Source organism: Podarcis muralis, chromosome 2 (genome assembly GCF_964188315.1).
Source record: "Podarcis muralis chromosome 2, rPodMur119.hap1.1, whole genome shotgun sequence".
NCBI lineage: Eukaryota > Metazoa > Chordata > Lepidosauria > Squamata > Lacertidae > Podarcis > Podarcis muralis.
Window position 1 is genome coordinate 30,896,201 of NC_135656.1, and position 21,786 is coordinate 30,917,986.

Below are 21,786 nucleotides of genomic sequence, written 5' to 3' on the forward strand. Positions count from 1 at the left end.
GGGTGATTGTTTCCCTTCATTGCTGGGGGTGGACTAAATTATCCTCGTAGTCCCATGCAGCTCTACAAGTCTGCAATTCTGTGGTGGACAACTCAATGAAAATGTTGACAAAATATGCTGCAGCTGTGGGAAAAAAAAAGATTTCCATTCTAGGAATCGTTAGGGAAGGGATCAAACCTGAAATTGATCATGTTGTTGTTTAGTCGTTTAGTCGTGTCCGACTCTTCGTGACCCCATGGACCAGAGCACGCCAGGCACTCCTGTCTTCCACCGCCTCCCGCAGTTTGGTCAGGCTCATGTTTGTAATTCTGTACAAATCTAGAAGGATACTGTACCTGTTGATCACTGACCACACTTCAAACACGATATTACAGAGCTGGAAAAGGTACAAAAAAGCTAGGAGACATGAGAGATGTATATAAATTATGGGTGGTGTGGAGCAACCCTTAATTTATATACTTTTAATATATTTTTAATTTATAATTTATATATTTCAAAGGGAATTTGTCAAGTCATGGAGGATAAGGATGTCAATGGCTTCTAGTGATAGGGCAGGATGCTGGACTTGATAGATCTTTGGTCTCATTCAGCAGGACTCTCCTTATGTTTTCACGGCCATAGTAGTTAATGGGGATTCCCTTCCCCCCATATGATATGGGTCTTGAAGAATGCTGAACAGGCAAAGTAAAAGGAGACTGGAGTACCACAACTTCAGGGGGTGGGAAGTACTTGTTGCCAAGTATCATTGCAAAACATTTCCCTCTCCGTCTTAAAAGCCAGGTTTGAATCGTGTAATCTGGAGATAGCGTGCTACAATTTTGCAACCCACTTTCCCCATGGTGCAAGTGGGACAGAACACACACTGGCTCCAGCTTGGCTTTACCCTTGAAATGATGAGTGGGAAGGTGCGTTGTGACTGGAAACCAATGTAGAATAACTTGCACATTTCCTCCTCTGCAAAACTGGAATCAATCTGCATAAATGCCATCCTGGCCTCTCCCTGCTATGCAACTTGTATAAGTACTGGAAAAACTCGTTGAGACATTCATAGAGAGAACAGCTCTAGATAAAAGCTTTGGTAGAGACCACCAAACCTTGTGGAGCTTTTCTGCTGGGAGCAGCTGTGATCTGAAGGCTGCCAGCTGGACAAAAGGCAGGTACCTCTTTCAAGGCAACTATACCTGTGTGACCATGTATGCTGCGCTCTCTCTTCTCCTGGCAGCCTGCCTGCCCTCTGGATGGGCGCAGACGGCCCTGGATGACTACATAAAGCAGGATGACCCTCACTACAACTACACTGTCATGAAGAAGGAAGACAGGCCTGGTGTCACCCTCTACACCCTCAACATGACGTCCCTGAAGTGGCTGAATGGTGAGCGACATCTTTGAAATATAGAGGAAGGCATTTCCTCAGTGCCCTTTTCCTTTGAGGAGGAAGAGAGTGAGAGAGCAGGGAGCCTAAACTGGAGAAGTGGCTGCTGGGTGGGTGTAAGGAAACATGAAGAGCAGTAGGTACTAGTCAGGTCTCCTGTGGCTGACTATGAAAGGGAGAAAGGCCACTGCCACTTCCCAACCTGAATCAATCCCAAAGTCGAAAGCAAGAAATGCAAAGTACCGTTTTTTTCCGTGTACAAGATGATGTCCTCCTAAAATTGGGGGTTATATAGTGGTGAAAAAATTGGGGGTTGTTTTATACAGTACATGGATTTATATGGTAGGTCCCCAGATATCAATTCCGCCTTTGAAATTCCAGTAATGTCTAGGAAAATCCGGACGTATGGCAGCCCTACCCCAATAAATACATTTTTTTGTAAACTATGGTTGATTGGATAATTGCACTGTAACATTTGGATGTGAGCAAATTTCAAAGGATGCCTGTGTTTTGGTTCTCTTAATATTTCAGAGGAAAAGAATTTGAAAGATTTGCCTTTAAATGGCACCAGAATTAAAATTCTCCCCCAACCCCTGGTGCTGACAGAAGTTAACAGCACCTGGAATGGGAAGATGTTGGCTTAATTCAGGGTTGGGGAACCTGTGGCCCAGCAGATGTTGCTGAATTCTCCTCAACCCTGACCGGTGGCTGGTTTGGGCTTGTGGGAGCTGGAGTTCAACAGCATCTGGAGAGCTACAAGTTCTCCATCACTGCCCTAAGTGATTTGATCTGTGTCAAGGAGAGTGCAGTGCCCTTCCTTTCACTTCCTAAATGCCAAATCTTTCTTACCCTTAAGGGACGCGGGTGGTGCTGTGGGTTAAACCACAGAGCCTAGGACTTGCCAATCAGAAGGTTGGTGGTTCGAATCCCCGCAACGGGATGGGTTCCTGTTGCTGGGTCCCAGCTCCTGCCAACCTAGCAGTTCAAAAGCACGTCAAAGTGCAAGTAGATAAATAGGTACCACTCCGGCGGGAAGGTAAATGGCGTTTCCGTGTGCTGCTCTGGTTCACCAGAAGCGCTTAGTCATGCTGGCCACATGACCTGGAAGCTGTATGCTGGTTCCCTTGGCCAATAAAGCGAGATGAGTGCTGCAACCCCAGAGTCGTCCGCGACTGGACCTAATGGTCAGGGGTCCCTTTACCTTTACCTTCTTACCCTCAGGTAGGTGCTGGTCTGACGCAGAATATATATATATATATATATATATATATATATTTGCTTTCGTAGATTTTCACGGGTACAGGAATGCAGGTTTTGGTGTCCTCGGGTATCTTCCCGTGTAAAAGTTGGGGTGTCTAGGCGACGTTTCGACGAGGTCTCACTCGTCATCTTCAGGCTGGTGCTTTCGGCTTCTTGTTACTGGAACAGAGCAGGATCTCAGTGTTTGAGTTCCTATAAATACTGTTGAGGAGGTGTGGCCTCCAATGTTCTGGGCAGAGAGGAGGTTCCCAGGCTAGTGTGCCTTTTCTTCTTTTGTTCCTTAATTGCTTGAGGGATATCTTGAGTGATTTCTTGAGTGATATCCTGAGTACCACTTAGGTGGGTCATTAGGTGTGGATTAGTTGCTGAAGCCTTTGTGTCTTGACCTCTTGAACTTTGTGAAGAGTTTTTCTGAGAAGATGGGTGTACTACATTTAGTTGTGCTCTGGCTTGGCTTCGTGTATAGGGGCGAGCTGTGGTTTTGTGGCCTGTGCCAGCCAGATCTGTGTAGGGATTGCAGGGGGGTGCAGCATCCGGAGGTGCCACCATGGTTTGGCTACTGGATGGTGTCTGTAATTTATCTGTGGAGAGGGTCTGGGTTTGGGTCTGGTGTGGTTGATTGGTGATGGCGTTCTGTGTGCCTCTGGATCTGGTGTCAGTTTTTGTGGGGAGGGCTAATTTCCAGATGTCTGGCAAGCGGGATGTGTCGTCACGCTTGTTCATGTTGTGAGGGTGTTTCTCTATCTCGATGGCTTCCATGATTATTCTCTTGTGGTGATGTTCCATGTTAGAGAGCAATTTGGAATCTGCAAAATTAATTTCGTGTCCTGTTTCTTTCATGTGTTGGAAGAGAGAGGAAGTTTTTTCTTCTTTTTTGACGGCATTCTTGTGTTCTGCGATACGTGCATTTATTCGTCTGTTTGTTTGTCCAATGTACGTGGCTGGGCAGACTTTGCAGGGTATTTCATAGACCCCTTGGTTTTCCAACTGGATTTTATCCTTGGGGTTTCTGAGGATATTGGCTATTTTTTGGTTGGCGCAAAAGGCTCTCTCTTCCAACACATGAAAGAAACAGGACACGAAATTAATTTTGCAGATTCCAAATTGCTCTCTAACATGGAACATCACCACAAGAGAATAATCATGGAAGCCATCGAGATAGAGAAACACCCTCACAACATGAACAAGCGTGACGACACATCCCGCTTGCCAGACATCTGGAAATTAGCCCTCCCCACAAAAACTGACACCAGATCCAGAGGCACACAGAACGCCATCACCAATCAACCACACCAGACCCAAACCCAGACCCTCTCCACAGATAAATTACAGACACCATCCAGTAGCCAAACCATGGTGGCACCTCCGGATGCTGCACCCCCCTGCAATCCCTACACAGATCTGGCTGGCACAGGCCACAAAACCACAGCTCGCCCCTATACACGAAGCCAAGCCAGAGCACAACTAAATGTAGTACACCCATCTTCTCAGAAAAACTCTTCACAAAGTTCAAGAGGTCAAGACACAAAGGCTTCAGCAACTAATCCACACCTAATGACCCACCTAAGTGGTACTCAGGATATCACTCAAGAAATCACTCAAGATATCCCTCAAGCAATTAAGGAACAAAAGAAGAAAAGGCACACTAGCCTGGGAACCTCCTCTCTGCCCAGAACATTGGAGGCCACACCTCCTCAACAGTATTTATAGGAACTCAAACACTGAGATCCTGCTCTGTTCCAGTAACAAGAAGCCGAAAGCACCAGCCTGAAGATGACGAGTGAGACCTCGTCGAAACGTCGCCTAGACACCCCAACTTTTACACGGGAAGATACCCGAGGACACCAAAACCTGCATATAGGTTTTGGTGTCCTCGGGTGTCTTCCCGTGTAAAAGTTGGGGTGTCTAGGCGACGTTTCGACGAGGTCTCACTCGTCATCTTCAGGCTGGTGCTTTCGGCTTCTTGTTACTGGAACAGAGCAGGATCTCAGTGTTTGAGTTCCTATAAATACTGTTGAGGAGGTGTGGTGTATAGCCTCCAATGTTCTGGGCCGAGAGGAAGTTCCCAGGCTAGTGTGCCTTTTCTTCTTTTGTTCCTTAATTGCTTGAGGGATATCTTGAGTGATTTCTTGAGTGATATCCTGAGTACCACTTAGGTGGGTCATTAGGTGTGGATTAGTTGCTAAAGCCTTTGTGTCTTGACCTCTTGAACTTTGTGAAGAGTTTTTCTGAGAAGATGGCTGTACTGCATTTAGTTGTGCTCTGGCTTGGCTTCGGGTATAGGGGCGAGCTGTGGTTTTGTGGCCTGTGCCAGCCAGATCTGTGTAGGGATTGCAGGGGGGTGCAGCATCCGGAGGTGCCACCATGGTTTGGCTACTGGATGGTGTCTGTAATTTATCTGTGGAGAGGGTCTGACACCAGATCCAGAGGCACACAGAACGCCATCACCAATCAACCACACCAGACCCAAACCCAGACCCTCTCCACAGATAAATTACAGACACCATCCAGTAGCCAAACCATGGTGGCACCTCCGGATGCTGCACCCCCCTGCAATCCCTACACAGATCTGGCTGGCACAGGCCACAAAACCACAGCTCGCCCCTATACCCGAAGCCAAGCCAGAGCACAACTAAATGCAGTACAGCCATCTTCTCAGAAAAACTCTTCACAAAGTTCAAGAGGTCAAGACACAAAGGCTTTAGCAACTAATCCACACCTAATGACCCACCTAAGTGGTACTCAGGATATCACTCAAGAAATCACTCAAGATATCCCTCAAGCAATTAAGGAACAAAAGAAGAAAAGGCACACTAGCCTGGGAACTTCCTCTCGGCCCAGAACATTGGAGGCTATACACCACACCTCCTCAACAGTATTTATAGGAACTCAAACACTGAGATCCTGCTCTGTTCCAGTAACAAGAAGCCGAAAGCACCAGCCTGAAGATGACGAGTGAGACCTCGTCGAAACGTCGCCTAGACACCCCAACTTTTACACGGGAAGACACCCGAGGACACCAAAACCTGCATTCCTGTACCCGTGAAAATCTACGAAAGCAAATATATATATATATATATATATATATATATATATATGCCCAGCAGCACCTTAGAGACCAACTAAGTTTGTTCTTGGTATAAGCTTTCGTGTCTTTCTACTTTGTTACTTTTCTACTACTAGATAAATATTCATTACGACTCCTGGGGGGGGGGATGTATTTTGAAGGGAGAATGGAAGACAAATGCCCTGATGAATAAATTCTGTGTATCTCTTTTCAGAGTCTGAAGTGGATAGGCCAATTTGGTGGCATGAGCTGTTCATTGCTGTGTCAAAGGAACAAAAACTGAAGGACTCATGTTTGCTGATCATTGGGAATGGAAGAAATGATGCATCTAATACTATCATAGATTTTAGGGTTGGTGATATCATCAATCTAGCAAAATCCACTGGGTCGTAAGTAACTGGTGGGATCTCTGAGCAATGAATATGGCACCAGCTCTGCTCTGTTAAAACTGCTAAGGGGATTAGCAGCCCTGCAAAGATAGAGAACTGTGAGGTAGACATATACTTGATGGAGGGAGGCCCTTGAGAAAATACTTTTCCTGTTGGGGAAAAAGGGCTGGAATTAGAGTTGCACATCATATTTGGATAATCCTCGAGCTGAAGTGGAATACAGTGGTACCTCGGGTTAAGTACTTAATTCGTTCTGGAGGTCCGTTCTTAACATGAAACTGTTCTTAACCCGAAGCACCACTTTAGCTAATGGGGCCTCCTGTTGCTGCCACGCCGCTTGAGCATGATTTCTGTTCTCATCCTGAAGTGAAGTTCTTAACCCGAGGTACTGTTTCTGGGTTAGCGGAGTCTGTAACCTGAAGCATATGTAACCTGAAGCGTATGTAACCCGAGGTACCACTGTACCTGGCTGGATTTGGGGCTTGTCTGAAGCAAGGCAAGATTTGTATGAGGCTGCTCAAATGATTACAGGCTGCTAAGTTTTTTTATGAAAGATTTATCACTGGCTGGGTATCAAAAGAGACACACAGCCAGGAAGTCACACCTAAACAATTTCATTCTAAACCATTGCTCTGGCAATCCAGACATAAAACAACAAGCATATAGTGAAAGGTAGTGAAAGGTAAATTAAATGTCTAGCTGTGTGGTCCCATCCAAGAGTGGGGGTAGGGGTAGGAAGACCTGTTTTGCCAGAGTGTTCCCTGTGGTATAGCACCCAGCAGTATTGAACCTTATCCAGACCATTGGATGAAGAGTGTCCAATCCTGCTGACTGCAAGGGTCTGCTTCAGCAGTGCATTCCCCATAGGGGAAATGGCCTCACAAGCCAACTTGGACCCCCTGGCAGGCCAAGACTTGTTCCAAAATATTCTCCCCAAGCCTTTGTCTAAGCTTACCATATAAGGAATAACATCAGCATGGGGAATGGCTGGAGGGGGAGTTCATGTGCTTCAGAAAATTTGCACAGGCAGTGAAACTTTGCTTACTTATATAGTGGTGAAAGCTCCTAAATTATTGGTATAGGAACCCAAGAGTGGCTGCTGAGAACCATGTATTCTTAGCTGGGGCAACCAGCACAAACCTCTTCACACACTGAGCTCAGGAAGACTGCAGGAGAACAAAGCTTGATTTCTGAGTTCCTTCCAAGGTGAGGGGAAGTTGGCATAGCTAAGCCTGGAAGGACAGCTTGCTCTATGGTTTTAACCCCTTCATGCATTAATTAGACTTGAGCATGTTGGTTATATGAGACTGCTTATCTCACATATACCAGAGGTGGTGTATGTTTGCAATCTGTGAGGGTTATTGGAGGAGAAAATCCTGAGTTCTAACTAATAAAGCAGCCAGAAACAAAAATGGCCTGAAGGCAATCTAATGCAACTCACTGTATTCAAGACAGTTTCTCTATGCTCCAGAGTCACATCTTAGTTCATTTTCCTTCCAGCCTCCCAATAAACATATATAAAAGGTTATATTGCTTGAATTCTCTCTTTGTCTTGATTTTATGATTGATCTTATTATTGCTCCAAAGCTGCCCAGAGCTGTTGACTCTGGTCTCTTTGGCATCATTGCCTGTAGATCGCAGAGGACATTTACTGCTGATGGCTAATATTTGTTTTGTCTCTGAAGCTGTGCAGCGCTTTTGGGGCAGATTCCCAACTACCCAATCACCTACAAGGTAAGTGTTCTAGGATCTTTGTCATGCTGGGAACTTTCCACACTCATTTTCACACTCATGTAGGAGTTAGGAGTCAGTTGGGTGAGTGGAACTGGGGAAATGGGGGGGGGGGGCGGAGTTCTTGGCTGTCATATTTTCCCACTGGAAACCTCCACTACAGATGTTCTTCTCCCAATTTCACTCTAATGAGGGAAGTGTTTACTTTCTCAGAGCAAAATCCAGCAGAAATCTGCAGTGTGTCCAATAACCTTTCTTCATAAGCAAATCACATTACATAATCTGTGAAGAATTAACCATCTCTTTCATAGGAGTGGTTCAAAATACTAGAATTAAAATATGGGAGCCAGGTCATGTGGTGTTCACCTCCTTAGAGAAGGTGAAGGTGAGAGCAGCAGGACCCTGCTCTCCAGATACTTACTGGAGCCATGGATTCCTACTGCATTCCCAGTGGGTTATACATGGGGCAACTGTCCTTATCACTCCTTATCACTCGGAGCTGAAGAATCCTGGCCCGTGGATGTCAGAGCCTGATTGGATGAGATAGTGAGCTGGGAGCCACCTCCTCAAGAGCCTCCCAGGAAGGGCTTGGACTGGCTGGATGAAGAAGAGTGGTGGGAACCTGCCTCCCAAGAGCCTCCCAGGGAGGACTCCGCAGATGGACCGGAAGTCAATGGAATAGAATTATTCATTGATGTAATGGATCTATTTTCCCCTTTCTCTTTTCTTATCCTTCAGTTCTGTATTTTGTAGCTTTATAAATTCATAAATAAAAATTAAAAAACAGACAAAACAAACCTCATCCATCTATTTTTCTTCTAGAAAATCCCTATGAAAAGATGTAAGAGGAGCTCTGAAAATGCTGCAGTTGCTTGTTCGTGGTGGAAGTTCATGAACGACGAGAGTGAGCCTCCACACGTGCTGATTCAGTTTCCAATGGTCAAGGTAACTCTGGCTTTCTGTATTGGCTGGCAGGCACATGCTGCCATCATTCTGGGAAATGCTTTTTTTATTGTTTCCAGAATCCCCTGAATGCTGGCAGAGCTGCTGTAACATTTGCAAAGCACATATGCCTCATTTTTAATTTTTTTTTTTAATCTGCTTGCAAATCACAGAACCTAGAAGGAGGCAAGGTGAGGTGGCGGCCTCAGGCGACAGATCTGGATTCAAAGAGTACATGACTTGTTGCCTCCTCCTATGTGGCTGCACCTTCTCCTCTACAGGTGCACCCTGCCTCCTCTGCTACAGATGCACTGCTGCCACCACATTCATGCCCTATATAAACCGCCCCAGACTCTGCGTTCATCATCTGAGGCCATTCTTTATGTGTCCCCTCCATGTGAACGAGAACGGGTCTTTAGTGTAGTGGCTCCCTGTTTGTGGAATTCGCTCCTCAGTTAGACTACCCTGAGGCTTTCACTACATATATTTAGGTGCCAGGCAAAAGCTTTCCTCTATAACCAGGCCTTTGACCTTTAACTATTTGGGACTTTTTAGAAGTCGGTGGGATGTTCTTAATTTATTTCTCTTTCCTCTTGCCTTTAAGGTAACTATGTGGGGTTTATTGTCTGTTGGTTGGTTTGTAAGTTGATCAGGGTTGTCCTGGGCAAGATAAAGCAACTAACCAATTTAGTACATAATAATAATAAACATTAAAGGCATGAAGACCCGACACCTTTTGAGGGCACTTTAACTCTGTCATACTAATAGAGGGATAGGGACATTGGTGGCGCTGTGGGTTAAACCACAGAGCCTAGGGCTTGCCGATCAGAAGGTTGGCAGTTCAAATCCCCGCGACAGGGTGAGCTCCCGTTGCTTGGTCCCTGCTCCTGCCAACCTAGCAGTTCGAAAGCATGAAGTGCAAGTAGATAAATAGGTACCGCTCCAGCGGGAAGGTAAACAGCATTTCCGTGTGCTGCTCTGGTTCACAAAAAGCGGCTTAGTCATGCTGGCCACATGACCTGGAAGCTGTCCGCCGGCTCCCTCGGCCAATAAAGCGAGATGAGCGCCGCAACCCCAGAGTCGGTCACGACTGGACCTAACGGTCAGGGGTCCCTTTACCTTTATTAGAGGGATATAATTGAACCCAATCCAAGCATCTTCTTTGAACTCCAGAGACTATAATCCTCTTCTCTTGTGTGCAGGCAGCTGTGCGTGGCATGGACACTGTAACAGATTTAATGCTGAAAGAATCCGGTGGAAAGGTGAAAATCAAAAAGTTCACATTGACTGGTGTTTCCAAGGTAGGTTGGCTTTCCTGTACCCCAATATTAACCCTATGCATGCTCATCCCCATTTCAACTGTACTGTATATGCCATGTTCAGTCTCTCAAGTAGGAACTGCATACCTCTCCACCTTTATGTTTTGTCACTTTATTGCAGCGCGGCTGGACCACCTGGGTCACAGCAGCTTTGAAGAAGAGAGTTGTGTCATTTCTTCCAATTGTCTATGATCAGTTGAATTTCATTCAGGTGAGTATCCACTTTCTTTACAGCAATCAAAGAGAAGGCTGTTCATAGGATGGTGCACTAGCTGTGTATATGGCTGTGTATGAGTCTGTTTCAGAGGTGCCAGCTTGCACCAAAGGTTGAGGGGCCCCAATATTGTGCGTGTGTGTGATGTTGCACATGCAACACACACTTGTGATGTCATGTGCACAATGTAATGCAATGGCTTGGCTTTCAGTGGCTGATGGATCCTCTTAACATTGAGGAGGCCCAAAACAGCTCTGCCCCCTGAGCTGGCACTCCTGGTCGTCGTCACAGTTCATTCATAGTACAGTACTCAGGATAAATAAGAATACATTGACCATTTGCAGGAAGGCTACAAGTGTGAGAGCCAGTGAAACTTCTGAGGAAGGGCACTCCACAGCCTCAGCACCACTGCTGCAAAGACCTTGTCCTGTGTCCTAATCAGCCACGCTTTTGAAGGCAAGGGACAGTGAGGAATCCCTCCAATGATTGTAAAGGGGGCAGACTCATGGGGGAACAGAGTCTTTCAAATATCCTGGCCCCAAATGTTGGTTCATTAACTCATCTGTTGGGTTATGGGGTTGGGTAGGGACAAAGCTTTGCAAGCATATATCTCTTCCCCAAATCCTGGCAATTATGCAAGGTGAACTGGATGATTTCACGGAGTAACAGAAATTGTATTTTTAATGTTTCACTTATTGTTTAGAACTACTTTTTTGTACTGTAGTTATGCTATGCATTTTTTTCATGCTGTATGTACGTATGTAACCCAAAAATATTAAGGTTAAGCAAAAAATATGGCAGACACACAGTGTAGACATATGTGAGCAGGATGAACAATAGGCAATGAGGTACAAATTTGAACTTTAAAATAACATACGTACAGTAAAGCTTCTGAATAAGACATATATTTTGGCCCACCAAGGGAATGGCAGGAAGTATTTGTCAACACAACACAAGTAAATAACCAAAAAAGCCATTATACAAGGGCACCAACAGTATGAAGGGGACAACTTATTGCCATGTCTTGTTTTGCGTTTATCAGCTTAGCCAAAGGTGTACATAGGGGTCAGCGAAACTGACCCCTGCCAGGAAGCAGGCAACATCACCTGCTTCTCATATTTTTGGGGGTGGGGGCACCAATACAGCTCCTAACCAAGGGTGCAAATGACCCTATATACGCCTCTGAGCTTAGCCCTGCTAAAGATTTGAATAAATCTTACAGTTGTAGCATTTGATGGTCCTCCATCCTGCAGAACTTCGGGATCTTAATATATGACAGTGCCATATATTCCCCTCTAACATTCCTCAGAAAATAGGGACAGTCTACTGATGTAGAATAGAATATTCTTATTTGATGTGCACATAGAATTCACTTCTGTCTACTTTGGTACAGAACTGGCATCATCAATACCGAGCATACTGTGGCTGGTCATGTACACGGAATGATTACTATCACCTGAATATAACTCGGCAGTTGGACACTACACGGTTCCAGAAATTAAATTCACACATTGATCCATTTGGTGAGCAGTTCTTACCATCTCATATTTCTCTGGTGAATGAGATGGTAACAGAAGAAAGGGTTGAATAAGTGGGAAAGGGCAGCCCTGGGGAATTTTGGTGGCACTATAATGCATGTAAGAAACATTGAAGAACATGACGTCCATTTAATTAAAGGGCCACTTGGTGCTTCTGTGGAGTGAGGATTAGGGGGTTGTTGAATTGTGATTGCTGTTTCTTGTACAAATAAGAGAAAGCAATGAAATACTTGGGGAGGAAGAACACTGAAAAGTATGTTGTCATGTAGAGGGATGAGGAATGAATCAATTAAACCAAGTCCTCTCCCCTTTTCTACTTCCCTTTTTGAAAACTCTGAAACTAGGCCCTTCCGCATCTGAGGCCATGGCAGCAAGCTGTGGAATCCTGGCTTAAGACCAGTGCTTTGGGGGGACGGACGCAGGGGTATGCATACCCCTAAACATTTTGTGAATCTAAGTTTGGCCTCTTTGAGGGACAGTATTTCAATGTGAGTAGGAAAATGAGAGTACCTGTCCTCTGTCTTGTGCAGAAAAATGTTCCCAGCCCTAGTTATTGCAGCAGAAGCGGGGATGATAAATTATCCTAATAAATATATTTAAAGGTTCCAGTGCGAGAGGTACAAATCTGGATTTGCATAGACTGAATTCCTCAAGCATCCAGAGGCACCTCATATCACTTTCTTGATGACCTGGAGAACCTACTACCAAACTTTTTTTAATGCAAAGGAATGCTCCCTTTTCAACATTGCATCACCATCATTTGCTACCTAGGCTTTGTTTTTTGGTCTTAGTTTGCCACAATAAGGTTATTTTACATATTTTTCAATTATATTTTTGTTTCCAACCTGCTCAATGAATGTCTCTTGTTTTCCATTGCTCTTATCCAATCTTACCATCCTTTGATGATGAAATTAAGTGGTAGCAACTTGAGAACTGCATGTGTTTCCCATTACAATATCATTTAATTTTTCCATCCTCAGCATATAATGAGCGATACCAAAATAAGACCTGGTGCTCAATTGGTGCAACAGGAGATGAAGTCAACCTACCTGATGACACTTACTATTTCTTTGATCAGCTAGCCGGCAATAAATACCTCCGGTGAGTTTCCTTATTTATGAGACAAGAACGGCTGCTTACCGTCTCTCCTCGGTGAGTGGTGGTTGCGGCCCAATGCGGTGCCTCCTTCGATGACCGGACACAATGCACCATCTTGTCCCCCTTGGCCATCGCACAGACTCATGGTGTTCCTGCCAAACCCTGATTCAATTTGAGCCAATCAGTGGCGGCCTGGGAGGCATGGCCTAGGCAGGCGCACCTGGATGAGGCAGGCTTCACTCAGGTGCGCCCGCCAAAAAGATAGCCTGGCTGAACCTGCGCTCCTTTCACACCTACCCATTCCCTCCCTTTATAGTTGCTTGCTGCATTAACCATTTCTTTTCCAGCTAGGAGGGCTTTGCTGTGGTCTGTGGATGGTCACCATTTTCGGGCCTGGAAGGAATTTTCCCTGCACTGCAGGTTTCACCTTCCCCATAGCACTGGTCATAACTTTGCCGGTTTAGGCCTTGGGTGGAATCCTATAGTCTTTCATCCAATTGGGGTGTGGTGAAGCGGTGACTCAACCACCCCCTGCTCCCTGCAGCAGCGATAACAGAGTACCCTGTTAGAGGGATCTGGAGGGAAGTCTCTGTCCAAAGTGCCAGTTGCATAGGACTAGTGGCTTCCCTCAGCATTTGGCGCCATCTGTGTAAACCTGTGTTTTGTGATGGACCCACCCCTGAATTGACCCTGTCATGCCTCAGCCCCCCCCCCCCCGGGGGGGCACGGCGCTGAGAGGGATACATGTCCAGTGCCTATGGCAAGGCTTCCTATATCTGAAATCAATAAAGTTGTGGCCATTTTCATCCCAGACGATTTTCTTGCCCATTCATTTACCCCCATTTTGCAGTCAGGTGTGTCTAGTGGGGGACTCTGAGCTGGACACACAATCATCCCTCTGGTTAAAGGAAGCAACCAGATGACTTGAGCCTCAGATGAGAGACAATACTGTAATATGAGCTGAGAACTCACAGCAGATCCTTCAGCTGTTGCGTGAGCCCACCTGTGTAATCTGAACAATAATACCAGTGAACAAAGCTGCTGATTTTTGCTGTACAATTCACATAGGCTTTGCACGATGATGCAGTGTTTTTTCCTTGTATATTTCTCTATATGTGTGCATTCTTTCGGAGGAGCAAAAACTCTAGAAAGTCAAATTTCTGTGATTCGAAGAAACATGTCATTCCTTTATCTTAGTCTATTGCAAGGAAGCTAATTTTTTTGCAAAAACCTCTCTGTTGCACTGCAGATTCCTCCCGAACACTAATCACGCTGCGACATTACTCCCATGGAGTAGACCATCTGTCCTAGAGACCTGCAGAGCCTTTTATCTCAGCACCATGCAGAATTTGAGCATGCCTCAAATTTCTTGGAAAAGGGTGGAGGTGAGGAAAACTGATTTTGCTTTGCATGCTGAATGACAGAAATAATTCAGTCAATGAAGCTTGTTTTCTAATTTACCCCAAGCCATGGTTGTATGTTGTCCCTAATGGATGTGGGTCGAATTCAAGATTCCTAAGAAATTATCAGAAATGTTGAAGGCAGGAAAGTTGTTATGATGATATACAAACCGGCCTTGGTTAATGTTATCGTTTACCAGTAAATGATGGAAACAATAGCTGGGATAGCTCAGTTGGTAGAGCATGAGACTCTTAATCTCAGGGTTTTGGATTCAATCCCTGCAGTGGGCAAAGGTTATCTGCATTGCAGTGGGTTGGACTGGATGACCCTCATGGTCCCTTCAAAATCTACAATTCTATGATTACAGAATTTTCTGAGGGCACGCTTGGCTAGCCTTGAGTGTACTGATAAACATCAGAATATTGCCGCATTTCTTCTTGGCCTCCTAAGATCTAGGGTGTTCTTTTATTTACAGAATATATGTGTCAGTTCCTCTTTCAGTCACAGAGAAAGTGTCCTGAAGTGATCCAGAACAGGCTCAGAAAGTTGGTTGTGTACTCAGATTCCCAGAGCAAATGACTGCTAGACCAGTTTGCTTCAGTAGTATCAATATATTATTTATTGTGGTTTTCATCTTCCTTCGGGAAGGCTGAGGGGTGTGTGTGTAGATCTTTCAATATTTATCCTTACAACACAGCCTGGATGATGGCCAAAGAGAGAACTGTGAAGGGATCTCTCTTTGTTTTTTAATATTGGAAATGGTGTGAAGGGAAAATGTTGGTCTGACATCCACTAGCACCAATGAATTTTTATAAATTGCCCCCTTCCAGGCTACATCTATCTTCAAAAAATAATATGAGAAATCTGATCACAGATCTCTCCACAAGAAAGATGGGGAGAAAGGGGAGACAGAGAGAATGGCTCACGATTACTAGGGGGTCCCTGTGCCCTACTTTAGAGACGGCAGTCCTACATCTGCATGACTAGAAAATGCTGTTTGCTGGAGTTCTCTATTTGAAGATCTGCCTGGTTCAAGTGCAATTTAAAGATAAAGAAGAACCCCAAGAAAAGAGAGTCGGGGGCCTTGAATCACCAGCTGACACTTAACACCTGGACAGCAGGCTGAGCAGGTCACTTAATTACAATCTTACCCACCACCATATTATGTTGTTGTTGTTTAGTCGTTTAGTTGTGTCCGACTCTTCGTGACCCCATGGACCAGAGCACGCCAGGCACTCCTGTCTTCCACTGCCTCCCCCACCATATTATATTTCTTTTTAAAATATAGTAATTTTTTTTTAAAGGCCAGGTGAGAATAGTACAGATAAGCATTGGTGCTTTTGTGTGATGTGTCCAATTATGTTTTTTCTTAGTTTGCAAGGAGTAAACACTTCGCATGTAGCTGCAGCTATTCCTGACCCTGATGAGTATACCTGCATATACACACGTGTCTCATTCTGACATTACATTTTTAGTTGTATGCTAAAAAGAAAAATTCACCGTATACCTAAAAATGTCATGTGAATATGCCATTAGCATGAAAACATAAGCAAAAATTCAAGGTTCACAGTTTCCTTTATTCATTTGGCAACAATGGGTTGACCTTACATAGGGTGTTGCATGACACAGCCAGTCAAAGCAGTGGCTGCTGGAGAGGGTAATGGGAATGGCTCATAGCTGGAGGGAGATTTGATTTTTCTGTCCTATTCTCTCTCTCTCTAGACAAATGCCACAGGTATTATCTATCTCTACACCGATCGGGAGCCTTCAGAAACTAAATGTTTTTATGCTTGCACATGGCTCACCAAATGGTAACATTCTTTCCAAAATATTTTATATAATTCATTAATACATAGAACAATATTCAAAGTCAATATACACAAAAAACCCTGAAGTTTTTTCTTTCTTAAAGCTTACCAATTTTCTATCAGTGAGCATCTCAGCAAACTACTAGGTCCCAAATGTGCTGTACATTTAAAACAGTATCAGTGAATTTAGAAATAATATATTGGTGGTAGTTTTCTCCACAAATCAATTTATTCTGTGCTCATGCTAAATCTCTTCTTTCCCTTCTCATTCTCAGGCGTGACTTCAGAGTATTAAGGTGTTCCTTCCCTTTTTTGAGTCTTATGTTTTGGAAACCTTGCAAGGTTGATAAAGTGGTAAGAAGATTAGAATTTCCTTAGTTTCTTCACAAAGCTGAGGATGTCAAGCGTCCTAAAGACACAAACACAAAAGCCGTTCTTGGGAAAGAAATGTCTTCCTTTAAAGCTGGACTTCTGTTGCGGATATTGAATTTGTTCAGTATTTGCAGATTCATTCAGTTAATGTCTCTGAGCTCCTTTAGGAGGAAGGGTAGAACATTAATTGAATGAATCTGTAAGAAATCAATCAAACCAATAAATATAATGGGATTCCTTCACTGTCTGAGTTACCCAAAACATTCCCCTGCACCTAGCAGAAGAACATTGTCTTTATGTTGCAGTTGTAAAATCACCCATGCTAGGGAGTAGGGCTCCCTAATGTGGTGGGGAGTATGTCTCTACACGCTTGGTAGGGGTGAGGAACCTCTTTCTGACAGAAAGCCACATTCTCTTCTGCACAGCTTTGTGGAGGCCAGGGTCAGAGGCAAAAGTCAACAGAGCAATCAATGTGAATTCTACCATTGTGCAGTAGCCTAGTTTCTTCACAATCTCACATCTTTCTCTATCCTCCATCCAAGCAAGCAAGAAGCATTATCAGAATTCAAGGACACATTCCAGTCAGGTGAAAACATTCCAAGTGGGGAGGAAAGCACAGCTGGTGAGCGGTGTGGTTTTTTGGGGGGGTGTCCTGAAGATAATCCCAAGGGCTAGCTAGAAAGAGCTGATTTATCTAATGCAGGAGTGAGAACCTGCTCTATGTAACAAAGCAGGCTGGGGTCACATCCATTGGACATACATAGTATTAAGTTGTGGGTGGACATAGCAATTGACACAGAGAGTTCTCCAGGTGGTTCTTTATAGTAAGCTGGAACGGAACCGAACAGCTCAGCTGGCCTGCTTTAATTAGCAACCGGCTGTCAACATTGTAACAACAACAGCCCAGGGTTTCCCACCTAAATTAACTGACGTGGACCTGAGTAAAAACTATATACACAATACACCTGGTGGCCAGGGTGAGAACTTCAATACATAACACACAGGGTGGTTTAAGGTCACCTGGAAATAAGGAAGGGCTATGTTATCTGTGGCCATCCTCCACCACTGTTCCCTCTTCCCTATCCTTGGAAGACACAAACCAGGAACCTCAGCTCACTCTTCTTCAAATTCACACTAATGAAGACTCTATAATTTCTTAATATTACATGTTCGCTTCTCAGCACCTTCTTCTGTCTTATCTCTTTGCAGGGAACAGGTGTTTATAAAGCAGAGTTGTCAAAGCCATTATTGGGATGGAAGGGTTTCTTTATTGAGGTAAATATAATCTCTAGTCGAGTATTTGACTCATTCTTGCAGAGCTTTTTCCTTAGCTTAAAGCAGTGTAAAGGTAAAGGTAAAGGGACCCCTGACCATTAGGTCCAGTCGTGGCCGACTCTGGGGTTGCGGTGCTCATCTCGCTTTACTGGCCGAGGGAGCCGGCGTACAGCTTCCGGGTCATGTGGCCAGCATGACTAAGCCGCTTCTGGCGAACCAGAGCAGCACACGGAAACGCCATTTACCTTCCTGCTGGAGCGGTACCTATTTATCTACTTGCACTTTGACGTACTTTCGAACTGCTAGGTTGGCAGGAGCAGGCACCGAGCAACGGGAGCTCACCCCATTGCGGGGATTCAAACCACCGACCTTCTGATCGGCACAGTGCCACCCGCGTCCCAATAGCAGTGTAGGGGGAGGCAATTTCCATTGGAATAGTGGAAGCGGGAGGGGACTGCTCAGCTGACTGGGAAACAAGTGAGAATGGTGAAAAGTGAAATGGCAAGCAGAAACAAATAATCTTTATCTGGACTCCCTTGCTCTCTTCCTGCTGCTCTGCTGATCAGTGGGAGGGTTTTTTGTGCGCCATATAAGATTAGACAGCCGATAGAACAGTTGGAAATTACACACAGATTACACACTGAACAAGAGATGCATGTTTTTGGAGAGTAGACATACAGATGGGAGAATATGCATATTGGCCAGAGAATGTACAACATTCAAGTATGACATGCAAATTCTCCAAAGCCTGTTGAGAAGCATAATGGCTAACACTGCACAGAATTCAGACGCTATAGGCAGGTTTCCCAAGCTTTATTAGAGAATATGCATCTTGACTGAGAAATGTGCACAATTTCTTCTTCATAGAAACATGGGCTGCACATTTTCCATGAAGGCTGCTGATTGTGCACAATGTTGGGTTTTACTTACATTAACTGTTTTATGTACATTCCCTTTAATATACATATATTAATTGAAACTAAGTTCTCCAAGACTGTTGTGCAACTGTATAAATAGGCATGAAGTATTCTGCGATTCGACACTGCTTCTAAAATGTGCAGTAAGATGCATCCATTATTTCTTTGACATCTCTGTGCTATAAACTCCTAATCCTGCTCCATTCAGCTCTCTTCAAAGGAACATATTGAGTAGAACTCCAATTTCTTTTCCAGGTAACTTTCAAAGGACCTGAGAACGATAAGCATGTTTTCACCTCAGAGGTTCAAATCATCCCAGACACTTTTCCATGTGCAGACTGCAAGGGAGAAGGATGCTATGGGAAGCTGGTGTGAAACCCTGCAGAGAAAATGTGGCTCCTGTTGCTGAGGGAAGACATAAGAGGGATGAGGGAAGACATGAGAGGCATTTGGAAAACCATGCGGAGAAGCGGGTGGACAGAGAAGAAACCTCATGCAAAGAAAGCAGACAGGTCCCACTTAAACTAAAATGAAATAGGTGCAGGGGTGTCACTCAGGATCAGGAGACCTAACCAAGGAGCAGATGCTGTGGCAATGGGGAATGTGTAGGGTGGATGTATGAAGAATATCAGACATGAGAGGAAGGGTCTGGTTATATAGAACAAGTAAATATGACACAGGAAAGTGTGCCTTTTTTATTCCCAGTGCCCTGGATCATAATAAAGAATATAGCTATGTTTTATAAGTCTTCAATGAAACACTTTACTAGTTTTTGATCGTTTTATGCAGACAGTACAGTGGTACCTCGGGTTACATACACTTCAGGTTACAGACACCGCTAACCCAAAAATAGTGCTTCAGGTTAAGAACTTTGCTTCAGGATGAGAACAGAAATCGTGCTCCGGCGGCACGGCGGCAGCAGGAGGCCCCATTAGCTAAAGTGGTGCTTCAGGTTAAGAACAGTTTCAGGTTAAGAACAGACCTCCAGAACGAATTAAGGACTAAACCCGAGGTACCACTGTACAATTTCTTATCTTACTTTCAAGACAGTTTAACCTCATAATGGGATTAACATTCTCTAATATAAGTAATTAATTACAACTGTCATGTAAAGTGATTAAGTTCAAATTCTGCACAAGGCACAGGCCAACTTAGTTGCTTTCTTGGCTATCTGTTACCTTTAGGTTCCTCTCTCCAAAATGGGGTGTAATAATAAAATGAATATGCCATTGTACCATCTGCAGAGGTTTTCATTGCCTAACCCTGTCTTGATATTTTTCTCTATTACCAAATATACCTTGTTTCCAGCATTCATGCATTGGGTGACATGTCCTTGTGTTTTGAAGGTATATGTCTATTACAAGGGAGAAATTCATGTAATTGCCCTGCTTCAATATGAGATTCCCAAATGGGTGAAAGTTACTTTGTGTTCCAGGAACCCAGGAGAACATTGGCAAAAGCAAACACTTTGCTTTTCTTGTGCATAAGTACCGGTAATTGCTAGCCCAAACAATCAGGATTAACATTTGCCATCCAGGTCACCATCCCACAACATGCACTCTCCCACTGATTGCCCAAGCAATGGGTTGGACCAGAATTAACACCCTTTCTGTCCAAGACCTCTTTCCCCTTCCTCAGCTGGTTAACTCTTCCTTCCCCTCCAATCCCAGTGTTGACTAACATCTAGCTTTTTCCTAAGGTTAATTGCTGAGGGGGTGGGGATTTTCATCAGGATTTGGGAAGGAAATGTTTAGGTCTCCTCTCCCTACAGTCACCTCTGTGTTGCTCGGCTGACTGGCTGAGAGTTGGGGATAGGAAGACGGACTACAGAAAACAAGTTAATCTTGATCTGGAACCACATCCCTTCTTTCCACATCAGGTTGTGGCCCAGGTGATATTAAACAAGCAGACCAGGGGTGCAAATTGCACTAGACTTAGGAAACAAGGTTATGTTTTTGGAGGCTAGGCATACTGACTGGAAATGTCAGTTGAGATGTACATGCCCAAAGGCCTGTTGGAGATTCCGTATATTGACCAGGAATGTGCATGGTCAGTTTATGTGCACATTCTCCATGATGCCTAGTGAATGTACACAATGATTAGTTATTAAACACATTAGATGCTCATCTTACACCCCCCAATATATGCAATATATTGCAATAATATAATATACAATAAATCTGTAAAAGAGTTGAATTGTGTCAGGAACAGGCTGGCTGAAGAGGAGTGCTGGGAGACTCCATCCAAGGAACCCCCTGGGGAGGCAGCGGAGGAGGAAGGCTCAGAGCCAGGATAAGAGTGGTGAGACTTGGAAAACTGGTCAGAGGAGGGGGGAGAATGGGGGGGGGGGGGAGAGAGCAACAGGCTTGAGTGCAAGAGAAGAGCCAGAGTCAGCAAGCTCTTAAAGGGCAGGACAGGGGGCAGAGGGAAACACTTTAGGCCCCAGATCTGAAAGAGAGGAGGAGGAGGGAACAGAAGCTGAAACAGCTTCGCAGGAGCTGCTCAGTCCCGCTATATTAAGCTCCCCTGCCACTTTGACTCCAAGGTCATGAAGGACTTTGCATGTAGCTGAACGAAAAGCTCAGAAAGCACAATGGGGGGGGCTCCTTCCTGCTGGAGTTTACGCCTGCTTGGAAGACATCCGGAGGGGGAGGGGGAGGGTTAGCGAAAAGCAGGAGGGGCCAAGAGCCAATCTTGGCAACCAAGCTTGCATGCTCTCTGCTTGTATGCTATTTTATTGAATAAAAAGCTGACTTTACTTTGAATTGATGACCCAGCCCTGCCAGATTGGCCCACAAATACTAGATTAAGTGTCCTTTCATATTCTTCAAAGCAGCCTTGTTGATGTTGTGTTGGCTGTAGTCTGATAGAACTTATGTTTTATACATTTGCTGGAAGTAGAATTGCTATGGAAGTAGATCCCTGAAACTCTTCGCTGCCTCTGCTATCCTCATGTGAGGGAAGTGGTGCAGCTGGGACTGGACCTCAGGGTTCAAGTCCAGGATCCCACCACAGCCCGGCCTCCCTTCTAATGAGCACCCAGAGAGTAGCAGATGATGGAGGCAGCAGGAAATAAGGTCCAG

General features: G+C 44.7%; 3 protein-coding genes across 3 annotated transcripts; all 3 read left to right on the forward strand.

Annotated features, from left to right (window-relative positions):
* Nucleotides 1-1,061: 1,061 nt before the first annotated feature.
* Nucleotides 1,062-8,812, forward strand: LOC144326921 (uncharacterized). The gene is made up of 2 exons (XM_077924112.1): nucleotides 1,062-1,372; nucleotides 5,914-8,812. The coding sequence occupies exons 1-2, from the start codon at nucleotides 1,192-1,194 to the stop codon at nucleotides 6,090-6,092; spliced, it is 360 nt and encodes a 119-aa protein (XP_077780238.1). The 5' UTR covers nucleotides 1,062-1,191; the 3' UTR covers nucleotides 6,093-8,812.
* Nucleotides 8,711-12,229, forward strand: LOC114589191 (autocrine proliferation repressor protein A-like). Its single transcript, XM_077920137.1, has 4 exons — nucleotides 8,711-8,764; nucleotides 9,964-10,062; nucleotides 10,202-10,291; nucleotides 11,688-12,229. Exons 1-4 carry the CDS (start codon nucleotides 8,711-8,713, stop codon nucleotides 11,883-11,885), a joined length of 441 nt encoding a protein of 146 aa, XP_077776263.1. The 3' UTR covers nucleotides 11,886-12,229.
* On the forward strand, nucleotides 12,088-19,942 carry LOC144324882 (autocrine proliferation repressor protein A-like). Its single transcript, XM_077920147.1, has 7 exons — nucleotides 12,088-12,097; nucleotides 12,813-12,933; nucleotides 14,180-14,315; nucleotides 16,054-16,142; nucleotides 16,415-16,493; nucleotides 17,721-17,786; nucleotides 18,959-19,942. Exons 1-7 carry the CDS (start codon nucleotides 12,088-12,090, stop codon nucleotides 19,076-19,078), a joined length of 621 nt encoding a protein of 206 aa, XP_077776273.1. The 3' UTR covers nucleotides 19,079-19,942.
* Nucleotides 19,943-21,786: the final 1,844 nt, after the last annotated feature.